At 37.5% G+C, this 25,790-nt stretch overlaps 1 protein-coding gene across 5 annotated transcripts in view; it reads right to left on the reverse strand.

Moving 5' to 3' along the window:
* The window catches only part of INPP4B (inositol polyphosphate-4-phosphatase type II B), a 582,093-nt gene that overhangs the window by 213,967 nt on the left and 342,336 nt on the right, over nucleotides 1-25,790 (reverse strand). Inside the window, exon 1 of one of the 5 annotated variants that reach the window (XM_029234955.1) lies at nucleotides 8,303-8,377. The exons of the other annotated variants lie outside the window; for them this stretch is intronic. Coding sequence (XP_029090788.1) covers nucleotides 8,303-8,334 — 32 coding nt within the window. The 5' untranslated portion in view covers nucleotides 8,335-8,377. Of the gene's footprint in view, nucleotides 1-8,302; nucleotides 8,378-25,790 lie in introns of those variants that run through there. 5 annotated transcript variants of the gene reach the window in all.

Consider the following 25,790-nt stretch of genomic DNA (forward strand, 5'->3'; position numbering starts at 1 on the left):
GTGCACGAAGCTACCTCATGAAGGTTAAACCATCTCACGGCTCTCAGGAGTAGCTGCCAAGATTATGGATCCATGCCCTGTTTGGTAACCCCTTGTCCCTACAACGGCATCAGCCATGGCTCGTCTATACCAATCACATGGGATATTGTGCTCATCTATTACAGAAACTACAGCTGAATAAAACAGAAGAGAGTACAAATAACCCTATATTCCTCTATGACCCGGCCATCGGCTATAACATCCGATTTTGTGCCTTTTCATTTTTCTTTCTCAGAGACCAGGTAAAGAAGATTCTCTCCCAGCAAACATCAGAAAATCACAGTACATGAAGACAGAAATTAACCACTGAGATCATTCAGGATGACCCATTACTTTTTCAGATAAAGCAACTGAGATTCATGAAGATAGAAAGACTCATCCATGGAAACAAACTGGCAAAGCCAGAAACCCAGGTTTTTATCTCCTTTAAGTCTGTTGGTCACTGAACAACTCTTCTCAACTCAATGATGATGAAAATTTTATTATTAAGATTTTCCTCATCATCACTGTCATCAACATACAAACTTTATGGCTGACAATAATAATGAAAACCCAAAATAAAATTAACAACCACCATCCTTTAAGATTCTCAAATTTTCTTTTCTGGGCAAGAAAATATACAGAATAAATGTTGGCATCATGTCATGGGAACACTGTAATACATAATGATATTCTTCCCTTGCACCTTTTTTTAAGATAGGTAGCAAGTCACCCATTGGTATGGGGTGTTGCTGTAACCTATATCTAAGCCTAATTGACCAAGCGACATTTCATTTTCTTTCTTTAGTCATTTTATTTTCTTTTTGAAAAAAAATTTTTTATTATGGAAATTTCCAAACGCACGTCAAAGTAGAGGTGAGTACACTGAATCTCCACATACCCGTCACCACCCCCCTTCAACAATTCCCAGCATTCTGCCTTTCTTGTTTCATCCATCCACGGGCCCTTCCCCAACTTTGTTTTTTTTTTTAACATCTTTATTGGAGTATAATTGCTTTACAATGGTGTGTTAGTTTCTGCTGTATAACAAAGTGAATTGGCTATACATATACATATATCCCCATATCCCCTCCCTCTTGCGTCTCCCTCCCACCCTCCCTATCCCACCCCTCTAGGTGGTCACAAAGCACTGAGCTGATCTCCCTGTGCTATGCGGCTGCTTCCCACTAGCTATCTATTTTACATTTGGTAGTGTATGTAAGTCCATGCCACTCTCTCACTTCGTCCCAGCTTACCCTACCCCCTCCCCATATCCTCAAGTCCATTCTCTAGTAGGTCTGCGTCTTTATTCCTGTCCTGCCCCTAAGTTCTTTATAACAATTTTTTTTCTTTTCTTTTTTTTAGATTCCATATATATGTGTTAGCATATGGTATTTGTTTTTCTCCTTCTGACTTAACTTCACTCTGTATGACAGACTGTAGGTCCATCCACCTCACTACAAATAACTCAATTTCGTTTCTTTTTATGGCTGAGTAATATTCCATTGTATATATGTGCCACATCTTCTTTATCTACTCATCTGTCGATGGACACTTAGGTTGCTTCCATGTCCTGGTTATTGTAAATAGTGCTGCAATGAACATTGTGGTACATGACTCTTTTTGAATTATGGTTTTCTCAGAGTATATGCCCAGCAGTGGAATTGCTGGGTCGTATGGTAGTTCTATTTTTAGTTTTTTAAGGAAACTCCATACTGTTCTCCATAGTGGCTGTATCAATTTACATCCCCACCAACAGTGCAAGAGGGTTCCCTTTTCTCCACACCCTCTCCAGCATTTATTGTTTGTAGATTTTTGACGATGGCCATTCTGACTGGTGTGAAGTGATTCCTCATTGTGGTTTTGATTTGCATTTCTCTAATGATTAGTGATGTTGAGCATCCTTTCATGTGTTTGTTGGCAATCTGTATATCTTCTTTGGAGAAATGTCTATTTAGGTCTTCTGCCCATTTTTGGATTGGGTTGTTTGTTTTTTTGATAGTGAGCTGCATGAGCTGCTTGTAAATTTTGGAGATTAATCCTTTGTCAGTTGCTTCATTTTTTAAATTTGTGTTTAACTTTAATCTGAATACGAACGGTGTCTTTCAACCAATTCCTTCAAAATGTCACTATTTTATTACTGGAGGTGTCAGAAAACAGGAATAGGAAAATTAGTATAAGTAGTTTACTAAAATGCTAATTAAAACAATAAGTTAGGCGAAAAGGAAACCCAATTGTTACCAGAGCATAGGAAGATTTTTCTCAAAATATATAAAGTACAAATTTAAACACATCTTTTGAATTATGATTTTAAGAAAACCGAAATAGAAAAACTCTGGTGACATATACATAGCTAATGTCATAATGTAATAAAATAAAGATTATGTACATAGAAAAATACAAGTGGTTTACTTAAATAGTATATTAAGGTTCTTACTAAAATATAAAATAAAATGCTTCTTGGTGATTTTTCAGTCAGTGTAAATCATAATATTGACTCAATTATTTTAAATTAACAGAAAACTTAAGCATTCATTACAAAGAAGATGTGTATACAGATGACAGTATAATCTATGATTTTGTAAAAAACTACATTAGCTTCAATTCTGGGATGATTTTAACAATTAATTATACCATTTTCCTACTTGAAAATGACATAATAACTTGTCATAAATCATAATTTGACATATCTCTGTACAATTCTTTAGTACCCGATAGTGAAATAGATATTTTAATAAAAGCCCTGGTTCTACTCACAAGTTTTTCTAGAAATTTGCAGACTTCTTTTTCCCCCAAACTGATACTCAATAACAATTAAAGACACCTTTTTTTTGTCATAGGCATTGTTTAAAATTTTTGCTGGAACACACTGAACTTAATTTCTAGGTATACAAAGCTTAGGTTTAATGTTTCACATTTTTTCCTTGACTAAACCAAATAATGTCATAATGATTTGAATGAGAAGATAGATTTATCACACCCTCTCCCAGGACTGGGTAATAAACCAACACATGCAATAACAGTTAAAAGTGTGAACTCAGGAGTTTGAGTTATCTGCTAGCTTCATGACCTTGGACAAGGAACTTAACCATGTGAAATAAACTAACACATGCAATAAGAGTTAAAAGTGTGAACTGAGGAGTTTGAGTTATCTGCTAGCTTCATGACCTTGGACAAGACACTTAACCATGTGAAACTTTGTAAAATGGAGACGATAATTTTGTTTTAAGGATTACATTGTGACACGATTTATGTCAAGTTCTCAGCACAATGACTTACACAAAATAAGTGCTTCTTCCTACCCCCGCTTCATCCCAGTAGTAGTAGTAGTAGTAGCAGTATCAACAGAATTGCTATTGTCATTAATGTATTATATTTCATTCAATTCTCTTTAGAAATTTTACTAAAATGGGCATCTAAGACTATAGTAAAAGATTATAGGATTTCAGGACACATGCATTTCAAGAGTGATTAAGTGCTCATTAGAGGTACAAAGACTTAGTAATGACAGGTGATGTTATAAAGCTTACATTCCTAGAAGTGCAAAGCACACAAGTTTATAACCAGTTACAATACAAAGTGAACCTTTCGAAGTGCCAAAGGTAGATGAAGAAGCAATGCACCATGGGAGTATGGGAGTAAGCCTCCGAACTCTAGCTTTATTTATTCCCTTTAAAAAAGCTTCTGGCTGCTTTTTAAATACAGGCATATCTTGTTTTATTGTGCTTTATTTTATTGTGCTTTGCTTTTTTGGAGCTTCACCGATATTGTGTTTGTTTTTCACAAATTGAACGTTCGTGGGAACCCTACGTTGAGCAGGTCTATCAGTGCCATCCTTTCTAAAAGCATTTGCTCACTGTGCCTCTGTGTCACATTAGATATAGGGACACTAGAGAGATTCTAAACCTTTTTTTTTTTTTTTTTCACTAACCATTTTGGATAAGAATCTCTGAGTACCCTAAATCATGCTTCTTCCCCTGAGATTTGTGGGAGACAGAATGGGGAATTCAGGTTATAAACTTAAGAACTAAACACAAGACACCCAAAATCATGGGTCATCCTGTCAGTGAACTGCAATGTGAAATGTAGAAGCCATTTCCTATTTATTCTGTAACAACTGACAACCCACAGAGCATGGATATTCAACACTTCTCTTCAATCAGGACAGTCACAACTGAAATACCTATTTCATGTTTCCAAAGGCTGTTTCAAAGGTGATTTCAAAAAAATTTAGAAAAAAATCATTCTTAAGTGATTAATGATGCTTTCAATTAATCACCCATCAAGTTCAGGAGGCTACTACTAATTACTTAACCATTATTCGTCACCAAAATTGCACTAACTTTTATCTAATAGAAATTCATCCTCTCTGCATGGGAGATATATTGAAGAGACTTCTAGGCTAGGAATCAAAAAACCAATACTCCATCCAGCTCAGCAGCTCACTAGCTATGTGATCAACAACATATTGCTTCAGTTCCCTGGATTTCAGTTTCTGTTGCTGCAAAACAAAGAGTTGGTCTTTGACAGTTATCATATTAGCACTCAAGCTTCGTGCTCTGACATGGTTGGAATCCATCAGTTGATCTCATCATAGGCATCATAGACTATTATGGGCTGATACAGCCTTGGGGAAAATCTTGGGCACATCCTAGCCTCTTCTCCTCACTCCCCACCTTCCCCTCCAACCTCTCCCCAAAACAAATGAAGCAAACAAAATGCATGCCAAACCTAGAAAGTAACTTTAACACTTACAGTCAAATACAAGGGCTAGTTTTCCTTATAGTATCCACTGTATACGTATATATTTTACTGTCATTATGGCACTGCAACTTGGCGCTTTCACAAGGATACAAATTTGACTGAACTAAGAAACAAAAGAGGTCTTCGTACACTTTCCTAGCAATTTATATGGCAGTAAGAACAGGCTGCAGTAATAAATAACTATCTCAATCTATAGGAAGAAGAAAAAAAAACCTATGTCATTTCACTCTCTTGCCAGGTCATTACCACTGCTTAATGCAGAGAGCTATAAGAGAAGTAAAAGATGAATAGTTCATGGCAGCCACATTATTTCAATCACAACATCAAGCTCCTATTTCCCTCAGCAGATACACTTAAATATTTAACCATGCCAACAAGATGGAAGGCAGAGAAAGGGAAAACTTCAGCAACGCAAATCTACACTTCCTTATCACTTAGTTTTTCAGCATGCATAATACATTAGTGATTAAGTTTCTTTAAAACCTTCCTTTAAAATAACTCCCCTGGGACTTCCCTGGTGATCCAGTGGTTAACACTTTGCCTTCCAATGCAGGGGATGAGGTTCGATCCCTGGTCGGGGAGCTAAGATCCCACATGCCTTGCGGCCAAAACACCAAAAACATAAAACAGGAACAATATTGTAACAAATTCAATAAAGACTTTAAAAATGGTCCACATCAAAAAAAAAATCTTAAAAAAAAAATAAAATAACTCCCCTAATGCTTCCTAATGAAATATTCAATTTCACATGCTAAAACTTACAAACATTTTAGAAGACTGAAGGAAAAGGGATGTGAAACAGTCTTCTAACAAAAGACAATTTTTTTTTTTCTTGCGGTATGCGGGCCTCTCACTGTTGTGGCCTCTCCCGCTGTGGAGCACAGGCTCCAGACGCGCAGGCTCAGCGGCCATGGCTCACGGGCCCAGACGCTCCGCGGCATGTGGGATCTTCCCGGACCTGGGCACGAACCCGTGTCCCCTGCATCGGTAGGCGGACTCTCAACCACTGCGCCACCAGGGAAGCCCACAAAAGACAATTTAATGACACTTTTCCTCTAAACTTCTTCACCACCTACTGTACCATCCTTAGTAGAGCAAAAAGAAAAAAAAAATCCTATGGAAAGGTTAGAGAGCAACATGTAAATACCTCCTCTATTTTGGAAATGCCACAGAGATACAAATGACTCTGTAAACATCCAGGAGAAAATCGTCATTAGCACTGTCAGGCTTTGTGAATATAAAGTAGTCTTGGGACTAGGCACCGGGATCATCATCTGGGAGACATGCCTGGCATTTAACCCATCTAGACATGTAACTGGGAAGTGAAAATCTCACCTGGACAGAAATATAAGCAAAGGCCATAAGTAAACAAGTGCCACTAACTAACTAACTAAGTGCATTCTGACTCTTACTGGTGAATACATTTACCTGGCAGTGCTAGATTTACTTTGGCCTCAGAGAAGTGAGAGTTCTACTTAAGTATGAATGCCTGAACACACCTCTATTCTGGCTGAACTTCAAAAATTTCAGAAGCCATAGGATACTTTCAAACTAATATTCAAATAAAACTTTCCAGTAGTTCTCAATATTATAGCTTACACACTCGAAGCTTTAGTCCTTTGTTTTCTCCTCTTTTCTCATTATAAACTTGTCTTCAGAAACTCTATCCATTATTATGGGATTCAATTGTCTCATCTTTGAGGATCTACCACAAACCTATATTTCCTACTCTGACCTGATTTCCTATTCCAGAACTCCAAATTCCTTTCATCCTGATATAATTGTACATTCTATAAGCTTGAAACCTAACTAGTCCTTTTCCCAAACCCCAGCTCACATCAGTAGCATATCATTCTCCAAAGACCAAAACCACAGAATATTCCATCTCTACCAGTGCCTCGTCCCTACCATTCAGTAAGTCATCAAGCCCTACTGATTCTTCCTGTATAATGCCCCTTACATGTGTCCCTTCCCAATGGTAACATCCCAATTAGTTTCACCAACTTTCTTTCATTACACTTGAAGAACCTACTTCCCATCTTCCAGAATCTTTCTCTTCCATCCCATCCATGTCAGATTTCCTTCTTAAGACCTGCTATCACTATTGTATTTTATTTTCTCTGTCAAAATTCCTTAGACATTGCCTAATGCCTACCAAGAGAGTTTGAAGTGTAGACTGTCCTTTAAGACTTGGCCGGGGTTATGGACAGCTCAGTATTTTTGGATCAAACAGATCCATGTCATCACACACCAATAAATAATGGAGCATGGTTTAGTGGAAAGCACAGTGAACACTGAGTAACAAAAGTCCTTGGTTACGGTGTTGGCTCTTCAGAGTAAACAACTAGGTGATCATGAGAGGGCAATTCAGCCTCTATTAAGATTTACGAGCTATTAAATATGAAGGTAGTAAACCATTCTACTTATCTCACAAGATTTATGTGTCCAAAATTAAAAGATCTTAAAGTTTAAATATAAAAATGCTTTTGTGGGAACTGCCTGGCGGTCCAGTGGTTAGGACTCTCACTGCCACACTCTCACTGCTGCGCTCTCACTGCCGCCACTGGGTTCAATCCCTGCTCAGGGAACTAAGATCCTGCAAGCGTGGCAAGAAAAAAAAAAATGCTTTTGTGTATGGTAATGAGTACAACTGTTATACCATCCGGGACACAAAGTTCCAAGAGCACATCATAGATACGTTGACTACCAGTTTTTCAGACTAATTGGCTTGTAGATTCCTCTTTACTGCTGCAAACAGTACTATCCAAACATGAGTAACTGTCTCAATACAAATAAGCTAAAGAAATCTTTCCCCCCTCATGACTCTATTAAATATACATAAATATATATATATGTATGTAGTGAGTTGTATTTGGAAAAGATTCAATGCTAAATGTAAAATATAAACTATCTCTTTGTTATTCAAATATACATTTTTACTGAAGTATAATTGCCATATAGCAGTATATTCGTTTTGGGTATACAGCAGAGTGATCCTATATTTGTGTATATTACGAAATGACCATCACAATAAGTCTACTTAACATCTATCACCATATACACAGTTACAAAAATTTTTTTTCTTGTGATGATAACTTTTAAGATCTACTTTCTTAGCAACTTTCAAATTAACTATGGTTGCAAATGTAGGTCATCTATTCAGTGATCTGAGGAACCAGGCTGATGAAGGCTCTGCCATGTTCACCTTGTGGCATCTAAGGTCTCCAAACAGCAGAAGGGGATAAAAGCATGGAGGAACTCTTATTGGACAGACGCAGAACCGGTGTGCTTTCCTCTCTTTACGATCCAGTGGCCAGAGCTCAGTTACATGGCCACCCCTATTGAATTTGACAGGTCGTGGGGGGGGGGACAATAAACATTTAAAATAGGGCAAAGACTGCAAATGTTAGTCCCCCTCCTCTTCTTGGGCACACGGCTAGATGACATTTCCAGCGCCTTAAACAGTTCAACTATCTCTTGAAATGTAAGAAATATCCATCTCTTTAAATGTAAGATATACCTCAACAGCAAGGTGAGAAAACATCTTGGCATCTTGTAAATGTCCTTGGATTCACAGGCAACCAAAATTACATTCAAGTTAACAGGTCACCATCATCTGCCCTTTGGGAGATAAGATGCTGCAAGTAAGATAGAGGAAGTTTAGTCTACCCTCTTGCACCCACTGGATGAAGCTATAAAACCTGGACAGAATGCACAGAGCAGCTGTTTGAGGACTCAAAGTAAACACTGCTGGGAATACTGGGGAAGATTAGAATTTTAAATGCCACTGAACCAGCAATTAGTTTACCATTTTTTCTCCTCTCGTATCTCATGATCTAGACTCAAAACAGCCCCAGAGATGGTCATGGTGTAGACAAAGATAGCTCCAGGAGAAACTCTCTGGTTCTGGCTCAAAGAACAGAAAAGAGGTCTCCTAATACTCAGAAGAATGATGAAATCACTTTTTTTTTTCCCACTCTCTTGTGTCTCAGCCCCCAAGCAATCCAGCAGTGGCAGCAACAAAAGTGACAGCTCAGAGGAAGTGCAGAAGCCTAAAATTATGAGGAAGGGAAAGTTTCCTCTCTGATTGGAGCTGTGATCCCAACGGCATGGGATGCATGCGTTTGACTTTTTCTCTCTCTCTTCTACCTCTTGGCCCCAGAAGAGGGTGCAGCTGCAAGGCAGAGAAGGGAAAATCAAACCCCAGCTTTCAGAATGAAGGGTCTTTTGATCTTTTCCTTCCAGGGAAGCCACAGGAAATGGGAATATGCCAGAGAGAGTGTAATGAGGAAGGAGCTCAGGAAGGGACTTCTTAATGTCGTTCATGGATTTCTGGGCTTAACACAAGCTGTGCATGCATGGATCTAAACCACATATCAGATACTCTGAGAAATAATCTATGGACTACACCATCCCCCAGGTCCCAGACTGTCACGTGGGTGACAAACTCGAAGGACAGATACGAATAACACTACAAAAGTTTTGAAAACAGAAGTGATATTGAAACTACAAAGTTTCACAAGACACATGGTCAGCATACAAATATGTAGCAATTAGAAACTGAAATTTTTTAAAAATATATTTATCATTTATAGTAAGTCCAAAACAAAGTACTTAGGTATAGATCTAACAAAAATGTGCAAGATCTATATGCTGAAAACTATAAGTGTTGATGGAAGAAATCAAAAAAGGTCTAAATAAATGGTGAGACATACTGTGTTCATATACTGGAAGCCTCAAGTTTATAAAGATGTCGATTTTTCCTAAATTGATCTATAGATTTAAGGCAATACCAATTAAAATCTCAGCAAGATTTTTTGTACATAATGACAAGTTGATTCCAAAAGTTATAAAGAAAGGCAGAGTAAACAGAATGGCCCAAGTACTTTTCAGAAAGAAGAACAAGAATGGAGAAATTGCATCTACTGATTTTTAAGACTTGCTGTAAATCTATAGCAATCAAAACTGTGGTATTGACAAAAGGACAGATATATTGATAAATGAAACAGAGTACACAGAGAATATGGCCAACTGCTTCTGACAAAGTTACAGTCAATGAAATGGAAAAAGAGTAGTCCTTTCAACAAATGGTACTGGAACAATTAGACATCCATTTGGGGAAAAAATGAAATTTTACGTAAACTTCACAACCGAAACAAAAGTTAAAATGGTACATAGACCTAAATGTAAAACATAAAAATATAAAAAGTTTTAAAGGAAGCCATAGGAGAAAAGTCTTCATGAACGGGGTTTCGTCAAATTGCGCTTAAATATGATACCAAAAGCATGATCTGAAGAAGAAAAAAAATTGATAAATTGAACTTCATCAAAATTGACAACTTTTGCTTTGTTAAAGACACATTGAATGAAAAGACAGGCTACTGACTGGAAGAAAACATTTACAAATCATGTTTCTGACAAAGAACTTGCATCCCAAATACATAAAGAGCCCTCAAAACTCAACAGCAAGAAAATGAACAACATAATAAATAAAAGGGCAAAGTCGAAGAGATGTGTCTCAGAAGAGGATATGCAGATAACAAAGAGACCATGGAAAATTGTTCAACATCACTGTCCACTAGGGAAATGAAAATTAAAAGCATTATGAGATGTCACACTATATTTTCAATGTCTGGTGAGGATGCAGAGCCATTGAAACTCTCATACACGGCTGGTGGGGAAAACAGTACAGCAGTTTCTAATAGAGTTCAACACACACTTACCATATGACTCAGAAATTCCAATCCTGGGTATTTACCCTAAAGAAATGAAAACTTAGGATCACAGAAAAACCTACACAGGAATATTTTAGCAGCTCCATTCATAATCACTCTAAACTGGAAACAACCAAAATATACTTTCATATGAATGGTGCAACAAACTGTGGTACAGTTTGTTGTGGTATGGTAGCATGGAATACAACTCAGCAATTGAAAAAAAAAAAAACCTGTTATTGATATGCACAACACCTTGATGAAGTTCAAAGGCATTAGACTGAATAAATGAAGCCAGTCTCAGGAGGATCTGCAATCAATGATTCAATGACTTTTTCAAAAAGCATTTCTCTACGGTGATGGAGAACTCACATCATGGGTGTCAGAGGTCGGTGTGGGTGGAGGCATTCATCAAAGGGGCAGCAGGAGGGAGTTTCTCTGTGGAGATGGAAGAGATCTGTATCCTGACTGCAGTGGTGGTTACAAGAATCTATACATGTGTTAAAATTCACAGAACTGCACAGCAATAAAAAGTCAATGTTTACTGAATGTAATTTCCAAAACAGAATAAATGAGAAAAGATATAGACATTTTCGATGATAATGAACGGATAACAAACTATTAGCTATTTAATCTGGGAATACAAAACCAAATGACTGAAAGGTTATTGCCTTCCATGTGAACAGAACCTTCTAACTGCTGGCAACATTGATCTGTAATGGTAGAGTCAAAGTGTCAATTTATCCCACACTTTATGCTTTCAAAATATCTGCTGACATAGAAATGCCGTATGTGAGAGGAACATGTTCCACCTGAACAAGGGGGGAGGGTATTTCATCAGAGATTGGAGAGAAAAATGCTCTTGCAGGAGGTGCAATGAATTTCCCAAGCCCATGACTCATTCATGGGATAAAACAACTAGCCACCCATGTCTGAACTGACTCACGTTTAGACCTACAAGAGAAACTATTGCTAAGGCTTTTTGTTAATTTATTCTGTTCTATTTTATTGTTTGAATTTTAAGAGAAAGAAAAATGTTGAAAGGAAAAGAGCACTATATATATTAAGCAGAGTCCGTTGGAAGAGGAAGAGAATAGTAGCAAGAAAGGAATTATAGGAGGTTATACATAAATGGCTGGGGAAACCCGACTTAATGCTGACATTTTGAAAAGCAAAAAATATGGACATTTTTAAGACCAAGTATAAACAGTCTTGATAGACAGCTAAGCAAAAATTTATTTCTTACTAAAAATGGACATGCTACGACAGTAGAAACTCTTTACAAGAATAGTTTGCAAATGTCAAAAAATAAATCAAAATATTCTAGGCCACTATGAAAACATTCTACTAAAGATAACAGGCATGGAGGATTAGCGGATTTAATTATTAAATAATTAGTATCAAATACTAGTGATGGGTCTATATTTACCATTGAAGTTTTGAATTATTTATATTTTTGCTGGATTTTTTGTGCCGTTCGGTTTTATGTAAATTTCTTAATAGTAGGAAATAATGCAAAGGGATTTTTTTTTGCTAGCATTAAAAGATCAAAGTTAAAGAGAAATCAAAGTTATCCAGTGTATGAACATAACCTTAGAGTATAATGTATTTCAAACCTGTGTGATAAGAAATTCACTAAGCTTTAAATTGTACAGTGAGGCATGTACTCTGAAACCAAACAGTTATTAAGTGCCTCTATTTTTCTGCTGAATTGCATTTAGATTTGTTTTAAATTCTGCAGGTATTAAGTTATAAAATCTTGTGGTTTTTCAAATATTTTTTCTTCATTCTCCTTTAATATGACAACATTTTTAATGAAAAAAAGAGTCTCCAAAATTATAAATTTCCATAGAAATATAATAAGGTCAAAATAACAGAAAATGTGAATTCACTTACAAACATGTATTAAGCACCTACCATGTTGGAAGCACTGCTCCATGTACCAGAATACAACAGAGAACAACACAAAAATCCCTGTCGTCATGGAGCTTGAATTCTCATGGTAAACAAAAAAATGATACAGATACGATAAGTTCCATGGAGAAAACTTAAGCAAGGTAGGTGAATGCTGGCTGGGGCTTCTACTTTATAGTCTACATATATATATAATGACTACATATGTATGTATATGCATTAGGAAAGACTTCCCTAATATGATGCCATTTGAACAAATACCTAAAGGAGGTAAAAAAGTGAGCCATATATCTTTCTTAGGGGGAGGTCTTTTCAGGCAGAAGAAGCAGATGGTCCAAAGGTCTTGCAGAGGAACACGGTCCCCATATTCAAGGAAGAGCAAAGACCCCATTGTGGTTAAAGCTGGGTAGGTGGGGAGAGAGGACTAGAAGACTAAGCCAGAGAGCCATGTATTAATTTTATATTGCTGCATAATGAAGGACCACAAACCCAGTAACTTACAATACCACCCATTTACTATCTCACAGTTTCTACAGATCAGAAGGCAGGCCAAGTCCTCTACTCAGGGTCTCACAGGACTGAAGCCAAGATGTAGGCTGAGCCACACTCCCACGTGGAAACTCTAGGGGAGAATCTACTTCCTAGCTCATTCAGGTTGTTAGTGGAATTTATTTCCTTGTGGCTGTATGACGAAGGTTCCCGTTTTCTTGTTCATCCCATAGTAGGTATGAAGAGTAACCACGTGACAGGGCTGCAGGGGAGACAGCCACCTTCCAGTTAAAACAAAGAGAAATGACTGAGGATAGGGGATGGGGTTGAGGAGGAAGCTCAAGGATCAGAATAGAGTCAGGGAGTAGAAGGCACCAGGGCCACAGGAGGGAGTAGACAAACAGGTAAAATGATGGGCGGCCATGTGCATGAAAGATGACCTAGGAATCCAGGGTTCCTGCGTGGTCACCAATCACCAGAAAATGAGTCATAGTTATTGCTACAATAAGGAAACTCAGTTTAGCTAGGCAAAATATGCCAGGCAGACAGGGCAGCAGTAATTTAAAAATACTCTAAAGACCTGAAATTTCCCATTTTCAGATTTTAACTTGTTCTGCTAACAGTCTTAATAACGCATTACTAAATCATCTGGTAATTATTTTCGAGGTCAAAATGTGACTGATTCACTGTTAAAGGAGTCTAGATAGAACAAAAAAGATTTCTACAGATCTTTTTTTTTGTTAAAAGGAAGAAAAGTAATTAATGCAAAGTTCAAGACACCTGCTATATGGAAACAGCATACTGCTTTTATTCACGTTAAATAGATTCTGAAGATCAGCAGGAATAAATCAAATGTCCTATACCAGCTCTGCATAAAGTACATGAGAAAGCAATTACTTGTTCTCTGAATATCTCCCTTTTAAAACATTAAGATTCCATTATAAGAAGAAAATATATCTATTAGCAATTAAAGGTCTTTATTGCATCATTAAAAAAAATCCATATAGGGCTTCCCTGGTGGCGCAGTGGTTGAGAGTCCGCCTGCCAATGCAGGGCACACGGGTTCGTGCCCCGGTCCGGGAAGATCCCACATGCCGCAGAGCGGCTGGGCCCGTGAGCCATGGCCGCTGAGCCTGCGCGTCCAGAGCCTGTGTTCTGCAACGGGAGAGGCCACAACAGTGAGAGGCCCGCATACCACACACACACACACACACAAAAATCCATATAAGAAAACAAACGGATTTTGGTATTTGGCAGGCTGATGTGCTAACAGGAAGGAGAAAGACAGTAAAAATTAAAAGTCACGGGATTAAAATTTTCAGTTCAGGAGTGCTTGCTATATATCCTTTTGTAAGTATTTGAGAACTGAATTGAAGTTTGTATGCCAAATAAAAATTTCACCAGCTTTCAATAACCTTGGATGCAGATATTTTCTCTTTTATTCTATGATAAATTCCGCAGATCTCTATATTAGGATTGAATAAAATCAGAGAGTGCTTAGAACAGAAAGTAAGGTTAAGTATCAGCCAATTCATTCTGTAGAAACTGAAGCCCAGAGAGGTCAAGTGAAAGGCTCACAGGTCAACAGCAGTGCTGATATTTGTCAAAGAACAGTAGAAACCAGAAGTCCACACCTGATTTTTTTAAAATTTATTTCTGAAAACCAAAAGATGAAATTGTGGTAACTTTTCAATGTATTTACTTTTAGCTTCTTCGTCAATAAGTTGATTGTCCTTATCTGAAAAATCTTCATAGGAATGCGGTGTTTTGGTTCAACCCTCACTAGCCCACTCTAAAGCTTGGAGGAAACTTGCTTTCTGAGCTACCTGATCTTCTGAGCAAGAGACATTTTGGGATAGTTCCACCTCTTCTTTTTAACTTTTTTCTTAGGTGTCTTCTCATAGATTGGATTCTCTCATACAGCAGCATGAACTTTCTTGCACATCTCTTCGGTGTCTGGAGTTACCTTCTTTTTGTGCTGAGTAAATTTTTTCCTGTAAGCGTCACCATCTCCTTCCATATATAATCTGCAATGTTTTGATCCCTGATGTTCTTCCAAAGTACTTATGCTTTGAATTCCTTGTTTTCTGAACCATAACCAGGGAATCGTTTGGTTCTGTGAGGGATGGAAAAGCTTCTTTCCACAGCTCTCTTCAGGGCCCCAAAAACTTTATTTCCAGTGGTAGTTCAGGTGTGAACTGAATCCAAATACAAAGTACCTTCATACTATATTTTGTAAGTTCATGAGTATAAGCTGCACCAACTATCATAGCCTCTTCAACACAGGCATAAGCAATCTGACAAGTGATCTCTCTGCTGGTTACATAAACTATCATCCCATATTTGAGTGTACTGTATTTACACTCAAATGTGTAAAATGTGTAAGCATTTCCAAGCATACCAATTGGTTTTACCCTCTCGCCTTCTTCTAAAGTTCACTTGGCATCTTCTGAAGTAGGCCTTATTCTTGACAACTTTAACTCCATCCCGTGAAGCAGAGATGCATATCTGTGGCTCATCACAGATACACAGCAATGGTGGTAACTTTTATAATTTATTTCTTACTGCTAACAATAAGAAAACACAGTCAATGTAAGAGGAATATGATTTTAAAGTGTAATCAAAGAATTCTATCAGAATCTAATAACTCTTTGCTCAGGCTGTTATGAAATACCATAGTCTGGGTGGCTTAAACAACAGAAACTTAATTTCTCACAGATCTAGAGGTTAGAAGCCCATGATCAGGGTGCCAGCAAGGTCAGATTCTGGTGAGAAACCTCCTCCTGACTTGCAGACGGCTGTCTTCTCCCTGTGTCCTCAGATGGCAAGGAGAGAGCAAGCTCTCTGGTGGCTCTTCTTATAAGGTCACTAATCCCATCATGAGGGCCCCACTCTCATGACCTGGTCTAACTCCAATTACTTCCCAAAGTCCCCATCTTCAAATAACATCACAGTGGAGTTTAGGGCCTCAACAGATACATTTGGGGGATACAAATATTCAGTCTGTAACACTCTTAAAACCTCAAACTTTAAAAATTAGCATAGTATTTGTTTCAAGAACTAGTGGGGGTTCAAGGGAAGAAGAGATAGCATGAAAGAAAGAGGGAGAAAATAATTTTTCCTACTAAAGTATAAAGAGATTCTTAAAATCTGCCTTATGAATTCATAATTTAAGCTCATCTCAGTGTCATTATTATCATTAGTAGTCAGATGAAGAAATTTAAGGAAAGTAGTTACCTCCTGGTGACAGTAATGGAACTCGAACTTCCGCCAGTGTTACAATCACAGGCCAATCCTTAAAGTACTTGAAAGGCACATCCCTTGGTCAGAGAAGCAATTCACGTTTACCAGTACTAGAAGTAAGTCTCCATAGCCAAGAAATTTATTGTTAGTTGGTAGTCTGCCCAACAAACAAGCAAACCTCAAAACTGTTAGAGTCTCTCTTTCCTACTTACTGTGTAGGTCCCTGGAAAATCCTCAATTTGATTCTAGATAAGAGAAAAATAAACCCCACTAGACACCATTTCTAAGTTCAAGATTGAACCTTAAACCTGCTTTGAATTCGAGAGACTGCATCGATGGTGGGGAAGATTAAAATAAAATAAAATTCAAGTTATCTGCTCTGGTCTTAGATGGATGGATGAGGATTAGACCAAGTTTATTATGGCAACCTAAATTTGTTTTTAGCAATCAATTTTTATATTAAGTTCTAAAGGAATGTGTTTACTTTCCAATTTACATGTGTGAACATCAGAAAGAAGCAACATACAGCATGTATCTACAAGCACAACTGGTCATTTCATCTGCTTGTCATAATGTAATATATGCCAAGTAGCACTTAGATCAAGTCTAATTAAACCTGCATTCAATGATTTCAATTGATTTTTAAATCTACTTTCCCTGTAAGATGGTAAACTGTCCCATAATGTAATAAATTCATCAGTGCCACACAATGTATAAAGACTAATCTTTAATTACCTAACATTTTCTGTCAAACTCTAATAAGCTTGAGTACATTGATCAAGGGACCCAAAGGGTCACCAATAGGCTGAGCCCATTACTAGAAGCACCCAGCCCCTATTGTAGCACAGCACTGAGAAAAACAATGTGGTTATATTGGTATTAAAATTAATTAAGTAAAGCAAAATAAGTGTGTCTGTTCTCTTCTCCATCTTATTCTGCAACTTTTTATCTTTGACCTCATCCTTCTCTTCTGCCTTCTTAAAATCTTTCATGATATGACTTTGCATATTTTCTAGTTTTCCTATCTTCCATTATAAAATTGCACTTGTCTTCCTTTTCCTGACTCAGTACTTTATCTTCCTGAAGTCTTATTGCAAACAATTTCATTCAACCACACTTTTACTATGAGGCACCATGCTATACCACAGAACAACAGACATCAGTGAATTTCACTTAATGGATTAGGGTGGAAAATCCTAGGCTAGAGCATGCTATTAGGGGAATACATTGTTAAGGGGCAGGTAACTTTCTACAGTTCCTCAAGGATGGTACCTCCAACACAGCTCACTCATATATATTAAGTAGAACTGACAACGTGTAAATGAAAAAGCAAAGCCAAACTTACTAGGAACACAGTTAAGAATAGTGACCTTCCAGTGATCATTAAGCCTGTGGTAGCTGGAGCAGGAATAATGAGTTCTGACCTGCTTCTTCAAAAGCTTGATCATAGGAAAATGGTCAATTTGGTCTTAGGAAATTGAGGAGCCTGGGTAGGGGATAGTGACCAGCCCTTTTCACTGACATGCCTGGAGACTATCGCCTCTCAGTTCCTAATGAGAATAAGTATGGAGAATACTAGGGACTTCAGATGGGTGAGACCATCCCAGGCAACGGATAACAAAAGATGGAGGGAAAATAATAGGACATCAGTGTGGGGAAGAATCTTAGATGCACCATCTACACCTACGGACATTGCTCTCTTGCTGGTTGAGGTTGACACTGAGCTCAAAACCCTGAGAAGCGGGGTTTCCAAAGAACTACAGAGACTCTGACTCCACCTTTAGAAAGTGTTATGTGCACATAAGCCACTATAAGTGACAAAGGAAGTGATGATCAATGTCAAGGGTTACGTGTGTGGTTGCAGATGAAGCTGAGAAAGCAGACTTACTATCTTGTATCTCTTGGCTGAGGTTTTTGCACGCTTATTTTCAGGTTCATGTTCATTTGGGTCCAGGGACAGGAAGACATACAAATTTAAATCAGAAAAAGAGCTTTAGATGAGATCAGATGAGAGCTGTAGAAAAGATGAGTTGGAAATGGATGCTGCGATTTCTAACTTGGGCTATAGTTAGGGCACCTAATGGTTCTGAATTTAACCAAGAAAGGACAAGCACCAAAGGGCAGAGCCTTCAGGAGAAGACCTAAATTCAGTTCAGGGTGGTTCTAATATTAAGTGATTGTGAAAATAAGTGTGTGTCCACTTATGCAAGCTTAAAAAGAATCTGTCAACGACTATAAAAAAGAAAGCATGTATTTTGTCACTCCTTTCCCCTTTCCACATATTCTGTACAAATCTCACAAATGGGTGTCTATATAGTCCATGGCATGGGTGTAAAATGCCACAGGGTTGGCAATGCCTGTGGACAGAGAACGGGGGGTGGGAGAAACAGGGCTGGGTAACTGCATGTGGATAGGGGCAGAATGTGCACAGGTGCAGGGTGTGTGTATAGGATGAGGGTTCATTTGGATGAAGACCACAGGCCTGTCTGCAGAGGTGTCTGTTCAAGAAAATGCTCATGGTGGGGAAAAGTGGATGAATACATATAGAGAGTGTCTCATATATTTCTCTGGAAAATACTTGGTTGTTTACATTGTTCAAAATCAGCACTTTCTCAGCTATGCAGCTGCTTTTCTTGGAACACAGTGTCTGTCTGATAAGCTGTTAAAGAAAGCTTTCCAAAAAGAAAGCTTCTTGGGTTCAAATTAGTTAGGGAAAAGCTGTAGGCGACATTGCCTCTGAGAGTCCTAGAAGGACTTGAGGACTTAAGGAAGGCTCTGAGAAATCCTACAGTAAGGTGACCCTCTTCACCTTTTTGAATATAACATTTTCAAACTTATTGCACATAAACTACTTCACTCGAAGAACACATACTAATAACTGAAGGGATACCAGTGTTCCAAATAACATTCTTCGGAAAAAGCTGATATAAATGTGTCCAGAGCAGCAGAAATACAGGGTGATAATGATGAAAGCGACTTTGGTAAATATGGGCAAATCCTTTACAACATTCTCAGGTCAAATATAATTCCTTGCAGGCCTAATCATTCCTGCAATTATCTTCAAAGCTAAATTAGCTCTCAAGCTTCTTAAGCAGGTAGGTCTGTGTACGGATATTAATTTTATGTGATCTGCATTTTAAAAGAGGGAAGAGCTCAGGCTTTTCTCTACAAATTGAGGAGCTACTGAAGTGTACTCTAAGTACGCGTTGTCTCTTCAGTGACTGAAAACTCTAATTTGCAGTCTGACAAATATGACATATTTTGAATAATGCAAACTAAGGAAGTGCTAAACAGTTTCCATGGTCATACCTCCCGCCCCATGAAAATGGATTAGGAACATAAAGAAAAATGCAGACTATACCACTGTAGAGCCATTTAAATTATAAATGAAAGACAGTCTAGTTGGATGAAATGGGGAATAATAATACTGATGAGGATGATAATTTTAAAAATAGGTGACGAGCATGATGGGCACATGCTTTGCATCAGGTACTGTTTCAGATGGGTTGGGTACCATTTGTCTAATTCTCACCTGGGAACAACAAAAACAACATCAAAACACCTAAGGTTAGAGAAGCTAATCAATAAAAGGAAAAAAAAATTACAGCCAACATTTATTGAGCACTTACTATGTGTCAGGAACTGTTATAAACATTTCATGTTAGTAATTCATGTGAGCTGAGGCTGTGAGATGGGCACCACTGTCACATCCCCTTTTCACAGATAAGAAAACTGAGTCTCAGAGTAATCAATCATCCTGCTGGATAATAAAAAAGCCAGGATTTGGGCTCAGGCATGTCTCTAAATCCCATACACTTTTTATTTCTCTACTGTCCTAAGCCCATGATATTTGTATACTTTGCATCCTCTGATTTTATAATAAATTAATGTCATTTCAGTAGTTATTACAAAGTGGCTCACATTAGAGCCTTTTGATAATTTTAGACAGTCTTCTTCCTAAATGACAATGACACAGTTATATATAAGAACAGAATCAGTTTTAGAAGCAAATAGCCCTACTTCTGCTTTTGATGTTTCCCTTCCTTTTCACAGACCAGTCCTGAGAAACATCACTTGAATTTATTTCTGTAGACAGTTTATTAAAGATTCGGCAATAACATGTATCTGTAAACCCTAAAAGCAATTGACACTCTGTGTCACTTTTATGAATATCTGTCCTGATTTCAATGCTATATTGCTAAAATTTCAAGTCAAAGCAAATTTGAGATTTTTCCCAACTCTATCAGAATGCTGCCTATTTCAACCAAACAAATACTTTCCCTATGTCTCTTGCTGGTATCTGCCATTTTATAAGAAGCCAAATCTGGTGTCAGTGTGATTAAAGCCAGAACTTGGGTTTCAAGGAAGCATCCATTCCTCAGATAATAAAAATGTTATGTCCAGATCAAAGGTTAAATCAACCTCTCTGCCACTGCCCAATTTAGAGAATTGTGGATGTCACATTTTAAGAAAGACCTACAACAAACTAAGCAAACTAAGAAAAACATTAAGTGATGGGTGAAGGAATTAGTAAGTTTAATGCAAGAAGCAATCTTTATAGAGTGTTTTTCTCTAATGCATGGTAATGCATGGAACTTCACTGCATTTATTAATTGCCCAGAATCACCCTGGGAGGGAGGTCATTACTATTTCCACTAACAGATGTTAGAGAATAGACAACATGCCTGGGGTGACACAGCTGGGACTTGAACCCGAATCTGGTAGGAAAGTCTGGTGCTCTTTCTACATTACATTCCTTGCTGAGTAAAAAAGGAGAGAAGATTTAAAGTTGGGCAAAAAAGCTGCTTTCAAATGCGATCATAGAGAAAAGGTATGAGACTTATTCTACTTAACACTATGAAGGAGAGCTGGGAATGTGGCAAGAAGATAAAGTCTGGGATAAAATAGGAACACTTTTCTAACACTGACCTGTCGGAAAATGGGAAAGACGTATGGCCTCCTAAGTTTGATTTCCAGGTCACTAAAGGGGTCCAAGAAGAAGCTAAAGTGTCAAGATCTCTTCTGGTCTGTAAACTTATTTAATCCTAAAATTCTAAACAAAATATATATTCTCTAAGAACCCTTCTTCTCTTCTAATTTCCATCCTGTCCCAGCTGTGTGACCTTAGAAAGCTATACTGCTACTCCGCAGTTAGCTTATAAAACAAGAATAATATCACCTTCCAGGCAAGGGTATTAGAAGATTCAGTAAGGTAAGACATTTGAAACACTTAATCCATCATAAACCTCAAACAGTGTTAGTTACCTCTTCCTATGTGTCTATGAGGTCCGAGTCAGTGTCAGAATCAGAGAAGCTGTCCTGGAGGAGCTTCCTGTCTTCGTTTTGAATTATGCCGAAAGCACGGTGAATAGAGCATTCCAGAGATTCAAGGATTTCCCCATATGTGTGCATCTGGATCAAGCATGAGCGTGCATTTGCTATTGACGTGCATGTTTTCTTGCTGTTCACTCCCAAAGGAAAAGAATGCAGTGTTCTTTTTCATTGCTTTCAGCGGTTAGGATGGGCATTTTTAGAAAATTCTAGGCAAAAGCATCAAGTTAGCTTTTACATGACATCCTTATCCTCGAACTTTTCCACGAATGCGTTTAATAAAGTTTAATACTATTCTGTTTTATAATTAATCATTGATATGCTATTTTCTCTTAAAGCAGGCTTTTTGGCCACCAGTCAATGTCTGCCGCCCTTATGTAATATAGAAAATGTTTTAGACGTGTATAAAACTTAGTGTGGTGGAACCAGCAGAACTTTCTGCTGTAATCCTACTTTCTGATACCTAGAAAAACTAACTGGAAGCGACTTTCAAAGGAGAATAAAACATATTCAAAACATATTCAAGATGCTTGGATGTGATTTTTTAAAAGCATCTCTGAAGTCCAAGTAAATATAAGAAAATATGTTGTCGTCACACATACAATTTTAAAGACAGTATCTGGTGCTTAAAGTAAGCATTATTTGCGTGCAGGAAAAGAGTTATGGTAGGAAACGAAAAAACAAAGTTTAATTCCATTTCAAATGAAAAATAAATTTATCAGTTAAAACTGTATTGTCAATCTACGGCCAAGTTCAGTCTCAGGTTACCGTGGGGATTCACATGCATTCGAGCATTCCAGGAACAAACACTCTGATCCACACTGCCCTATGGCCTGCAGAACGGGCCTTGGCTCCCAACCTGCGAAATGTTAGTGACAATTTCATTTTTTTTATCGCTCTGAGTATGCTGGTGTAGAAAACTGTGTGTCAGAGCCTAAGGAACCTCTCCTTAATATTGCTCCCAGCTCTTAAATTAAGAACATGCCTTTGGGAGATTCAGTTAAAAATATGCAGGAATTTTTTGTTTTTTGTCGTTCTTCTGTTTTTACAAATAAATGGAAGTGCGTGTTTGTGCCTGTGTGTGTGCGTGTGTGTGTGTGTGTGTAAGGAGGTTAAATTAAGCAAAACACCAAAAAACAAAATCAAACAGAACTTAAGACTCCATAGTTTGGATCTCACCTTCTCTAAACACACACACTTGACAACAATGGAAAATAAATAGTCAAGTTTGGGAGAAAGCAAAATAATTGTAAAAGAATGTAAATGTACAAACATACCTATCCATACAATCCATGAGGCATTTGCATGAATATGTACACATATAAAATGTTACATAAAATAGGAAAAATTTAAAAACAGTAGAAATTCATTGTTTGTTTCTTTCAGAGCCCCTCCCATACATCTGTATATTATAAAACATAACATCATACGTCTGTCTAGGATCATCGGAGTCTTATGCTGTACGTTTCACGACAGCACTACTGTAAATGTGGCAGAAGTAATAAACAAAAAGGAAACATAAATTCTCTTTTTATGGATAAATTCTTATACATCTGCATTCAAGAAAGTTTGGTCACATCCACTATAATAAAATTATAATAAATGCTTGCTTAATTTGGGGGGGACTACATGTGGAAGGTTACAAAAGAAATAACAGAGCAGTTGCTAAGATGAGCTGAATGTTTCTGTGGCAAGGCAATGTGACCTACACTGAAATAAATGTGAATTCTAAGTAAGGTTTTCAGCCTTTCGAGCAAATCACAATCTATCACTCACTATTACTCTGAAAGTTACTTGTCTCAGATATACTCTAAAGCTTAGACTGCATTATATTCACTAATTTAGGTGGATTCCACTCGGAAATAAATGGTACCAGGTTCATATTTAGCATCCATAAAAATATAAGTCATCATCATGAATCAAAATCTCAACAAATAATTATTGAACCTCTCTACTATGTCACAGGCATATAAAATTGAATTTTAAGATTAAAACATTAATAAAAAGTAACTGAGGCCCCTAAAACTCTCCAAAAGATAGAATATAAAATGGAGAAGAAAGCAAAGATGCTATGAGACCATTAGCTTCCTATCAGGCAGCACAATAAAAGCAGAAGAAGCTCTGGAGTCAGACTCAACTGAATTCTAATCCTACTTGTACAGTTAGTACCTGCGGAATCTTAGACAAGTTGCTATAAAACGGGGATGACAAAGCTGCAGGGATTAAATGATATAGTGCAGGAGAAGCACCCAACATATCCCTTGCACGCTAGTAGATGATCAATAAATAACAAGATTTTTCATTAACAGTGTTATTAGTAATATCAACTGCAAAATGTTAACCCTGTTACTATTTTAAAAATTTGGTAAAGAACCCATTACTATAGTTAGCATATGAAAAATTCATGATAAATGCTCGTTGAATGAACAGTCACTGAATGAAGTCCGAACTGTGTGGAGATAGGCAACAAAGGTCAGACAAGGTCAAAGCACTTCTATCTGTCTCAGTTCTTCTGAGAAGGATTTCCTAAGAAAGAATTTTTATCCCTGCCTCTTTTTCTGCCTTTGCGATTGTTTGACTACTTTAAGAGCAACATAATTTTTCCCCTGATCTCTAGCGCCATTGCCAGAGAAAGATATGCTTCTCCATTCTGTAATTAAATAAGACAGTATTATGATATTCTAAATTTCTGCTTGTTATGATTCCAAGAGACTCAGGTCAGGTTGGTAGAACAAATAATTGTTAGGTGCTTGGGCAGTAAACCAGGCTCAGGGCCATGGTTCTGGGGTGAGAATAGATTCCCCAGGTTTCCCTTAGTCTCCATTCCCCCTTAACCTAGCAGGCTGGTTCTCACTTTCTGCCATCATGGCTAACATTCCTGAGTTCTCCATGGCCATTAACACTCATTAGGTCTTCATTTGCTATAAATCCAGGCACTGTGGTGAAATCAATGTGGAAGACACCTTGAACGAGTGGTCCTGGACCTCCGTCCTTGCTTTGTTCGGCCATTACCAAGTCACGTGACACAGGACATGTTTTAAATAGATCTCGGTTTTCCCCTTGGTCAATGGGGACAAAAAGTGAGTCATTAAGAGCACAGGATTTGTAGTCAGAAACGTGTGGCTTCATGCCTTGGCTTTCTTATGTTAAGAGCATTGTAACTTTGCGCAAATTACTTAACTGCTTTCTACACCTCAGTTCCTTAGTTTATAAAATGACAAAAGGAATAACATCATACGCTGATAAGGGTCAATGAAACAACATCTCTAACATACTTATCAGAGCATAAAACACGTAGTGTCTCATAGTATCTTCCCCCTCCACCTCCTCCTCCTTCTCTTCTCATTAGTATTACTATTATTGTAATATTAACCAGTGTCTTCCATGTCTGCAATTGTAATCCGCTATACAAGAACCTTAGCTTGTTTACAGTACAGTATGGAAGTCAGGAATAGATAGTAATGAGCTAGAAAACGAAACAGAAAGTATGATTCAGATCTAAAGGAAGTCAGAGTAGACAGGAACTACCAAATGTAAACTAGAAAAACAAAGCAGATGTCATATAAAGGTACCAGGGTTAATACTAAATAAAGACACCGATTGGGATACTAGAACGCTTAGACAGAAATTTAGTGGCTATGCATTTAAATGAAAATGAGTTACATGAGTGGGAACCACTTTCTATATCGGAGGCATTCTCCCCAATACATGCAAACAAATTTTAGCCTACAATTTCAAAAATGCACGGTACCGTATTTCATGCAATTTGAGTTTAAGTCTATAAATAAGACACACACTTCTTGCCCTTTTAAGTTTTTTGTGGAAAATAAAAATTCAACTCAAACTCAAACATTCCAGTTCACAGCACATAGGACAGGCCACATTAAACTATGGTATTCCATGAAACTAGTTTGAGAGTTTGAAATCTGACTTACCTGATAAGAATAAGGGACAGTGAACACAAACAAAACCAGACTCACGATCCAAGAACGGTGCCAACAAATACGCCCTTACCCTTATTTCTGTGAATTTGTTTTACAGAAATCTGAGAATTCTACTCTTTAAAAATTATGACCCGAATATAAAAGGAATAAAAGTCAGATAATGTCAGTGCAAAGGAATAGTAAAAACAAAACTAATAACCAAAAAAATGCTTCTTATCCCTGATCTAACGTTTTTCCGATTCAGTACCTCAGAGGTTGCCAAGTCATTGGAAAGAAGATAAATTACAACAGATGGAAAAACACGAAGCATCAGAAATCAGCAGGTTATGATAAGTCTATAATGTGTCTTGTTCATAGAGGAAGAAATCTACAA

The sequence above is a fragment of the Monodon monoceros genome, unplaced genomic scaffold, assembly GCF_005190385.1.
Source record: "Monodon monoceros isolate NGI ecotype Baffin Bay Population unplaced genomic scaffold, NGI_Narwhal_1 Super_Scaffold_20, whole genome shotgun sequence".
NCBI classification, from domain to species: Eukaryota; Metazoa; Chordata; class Mammalia; order Artiodactyla; family Monodontidae; genus Monodon; species Monodon monoceros.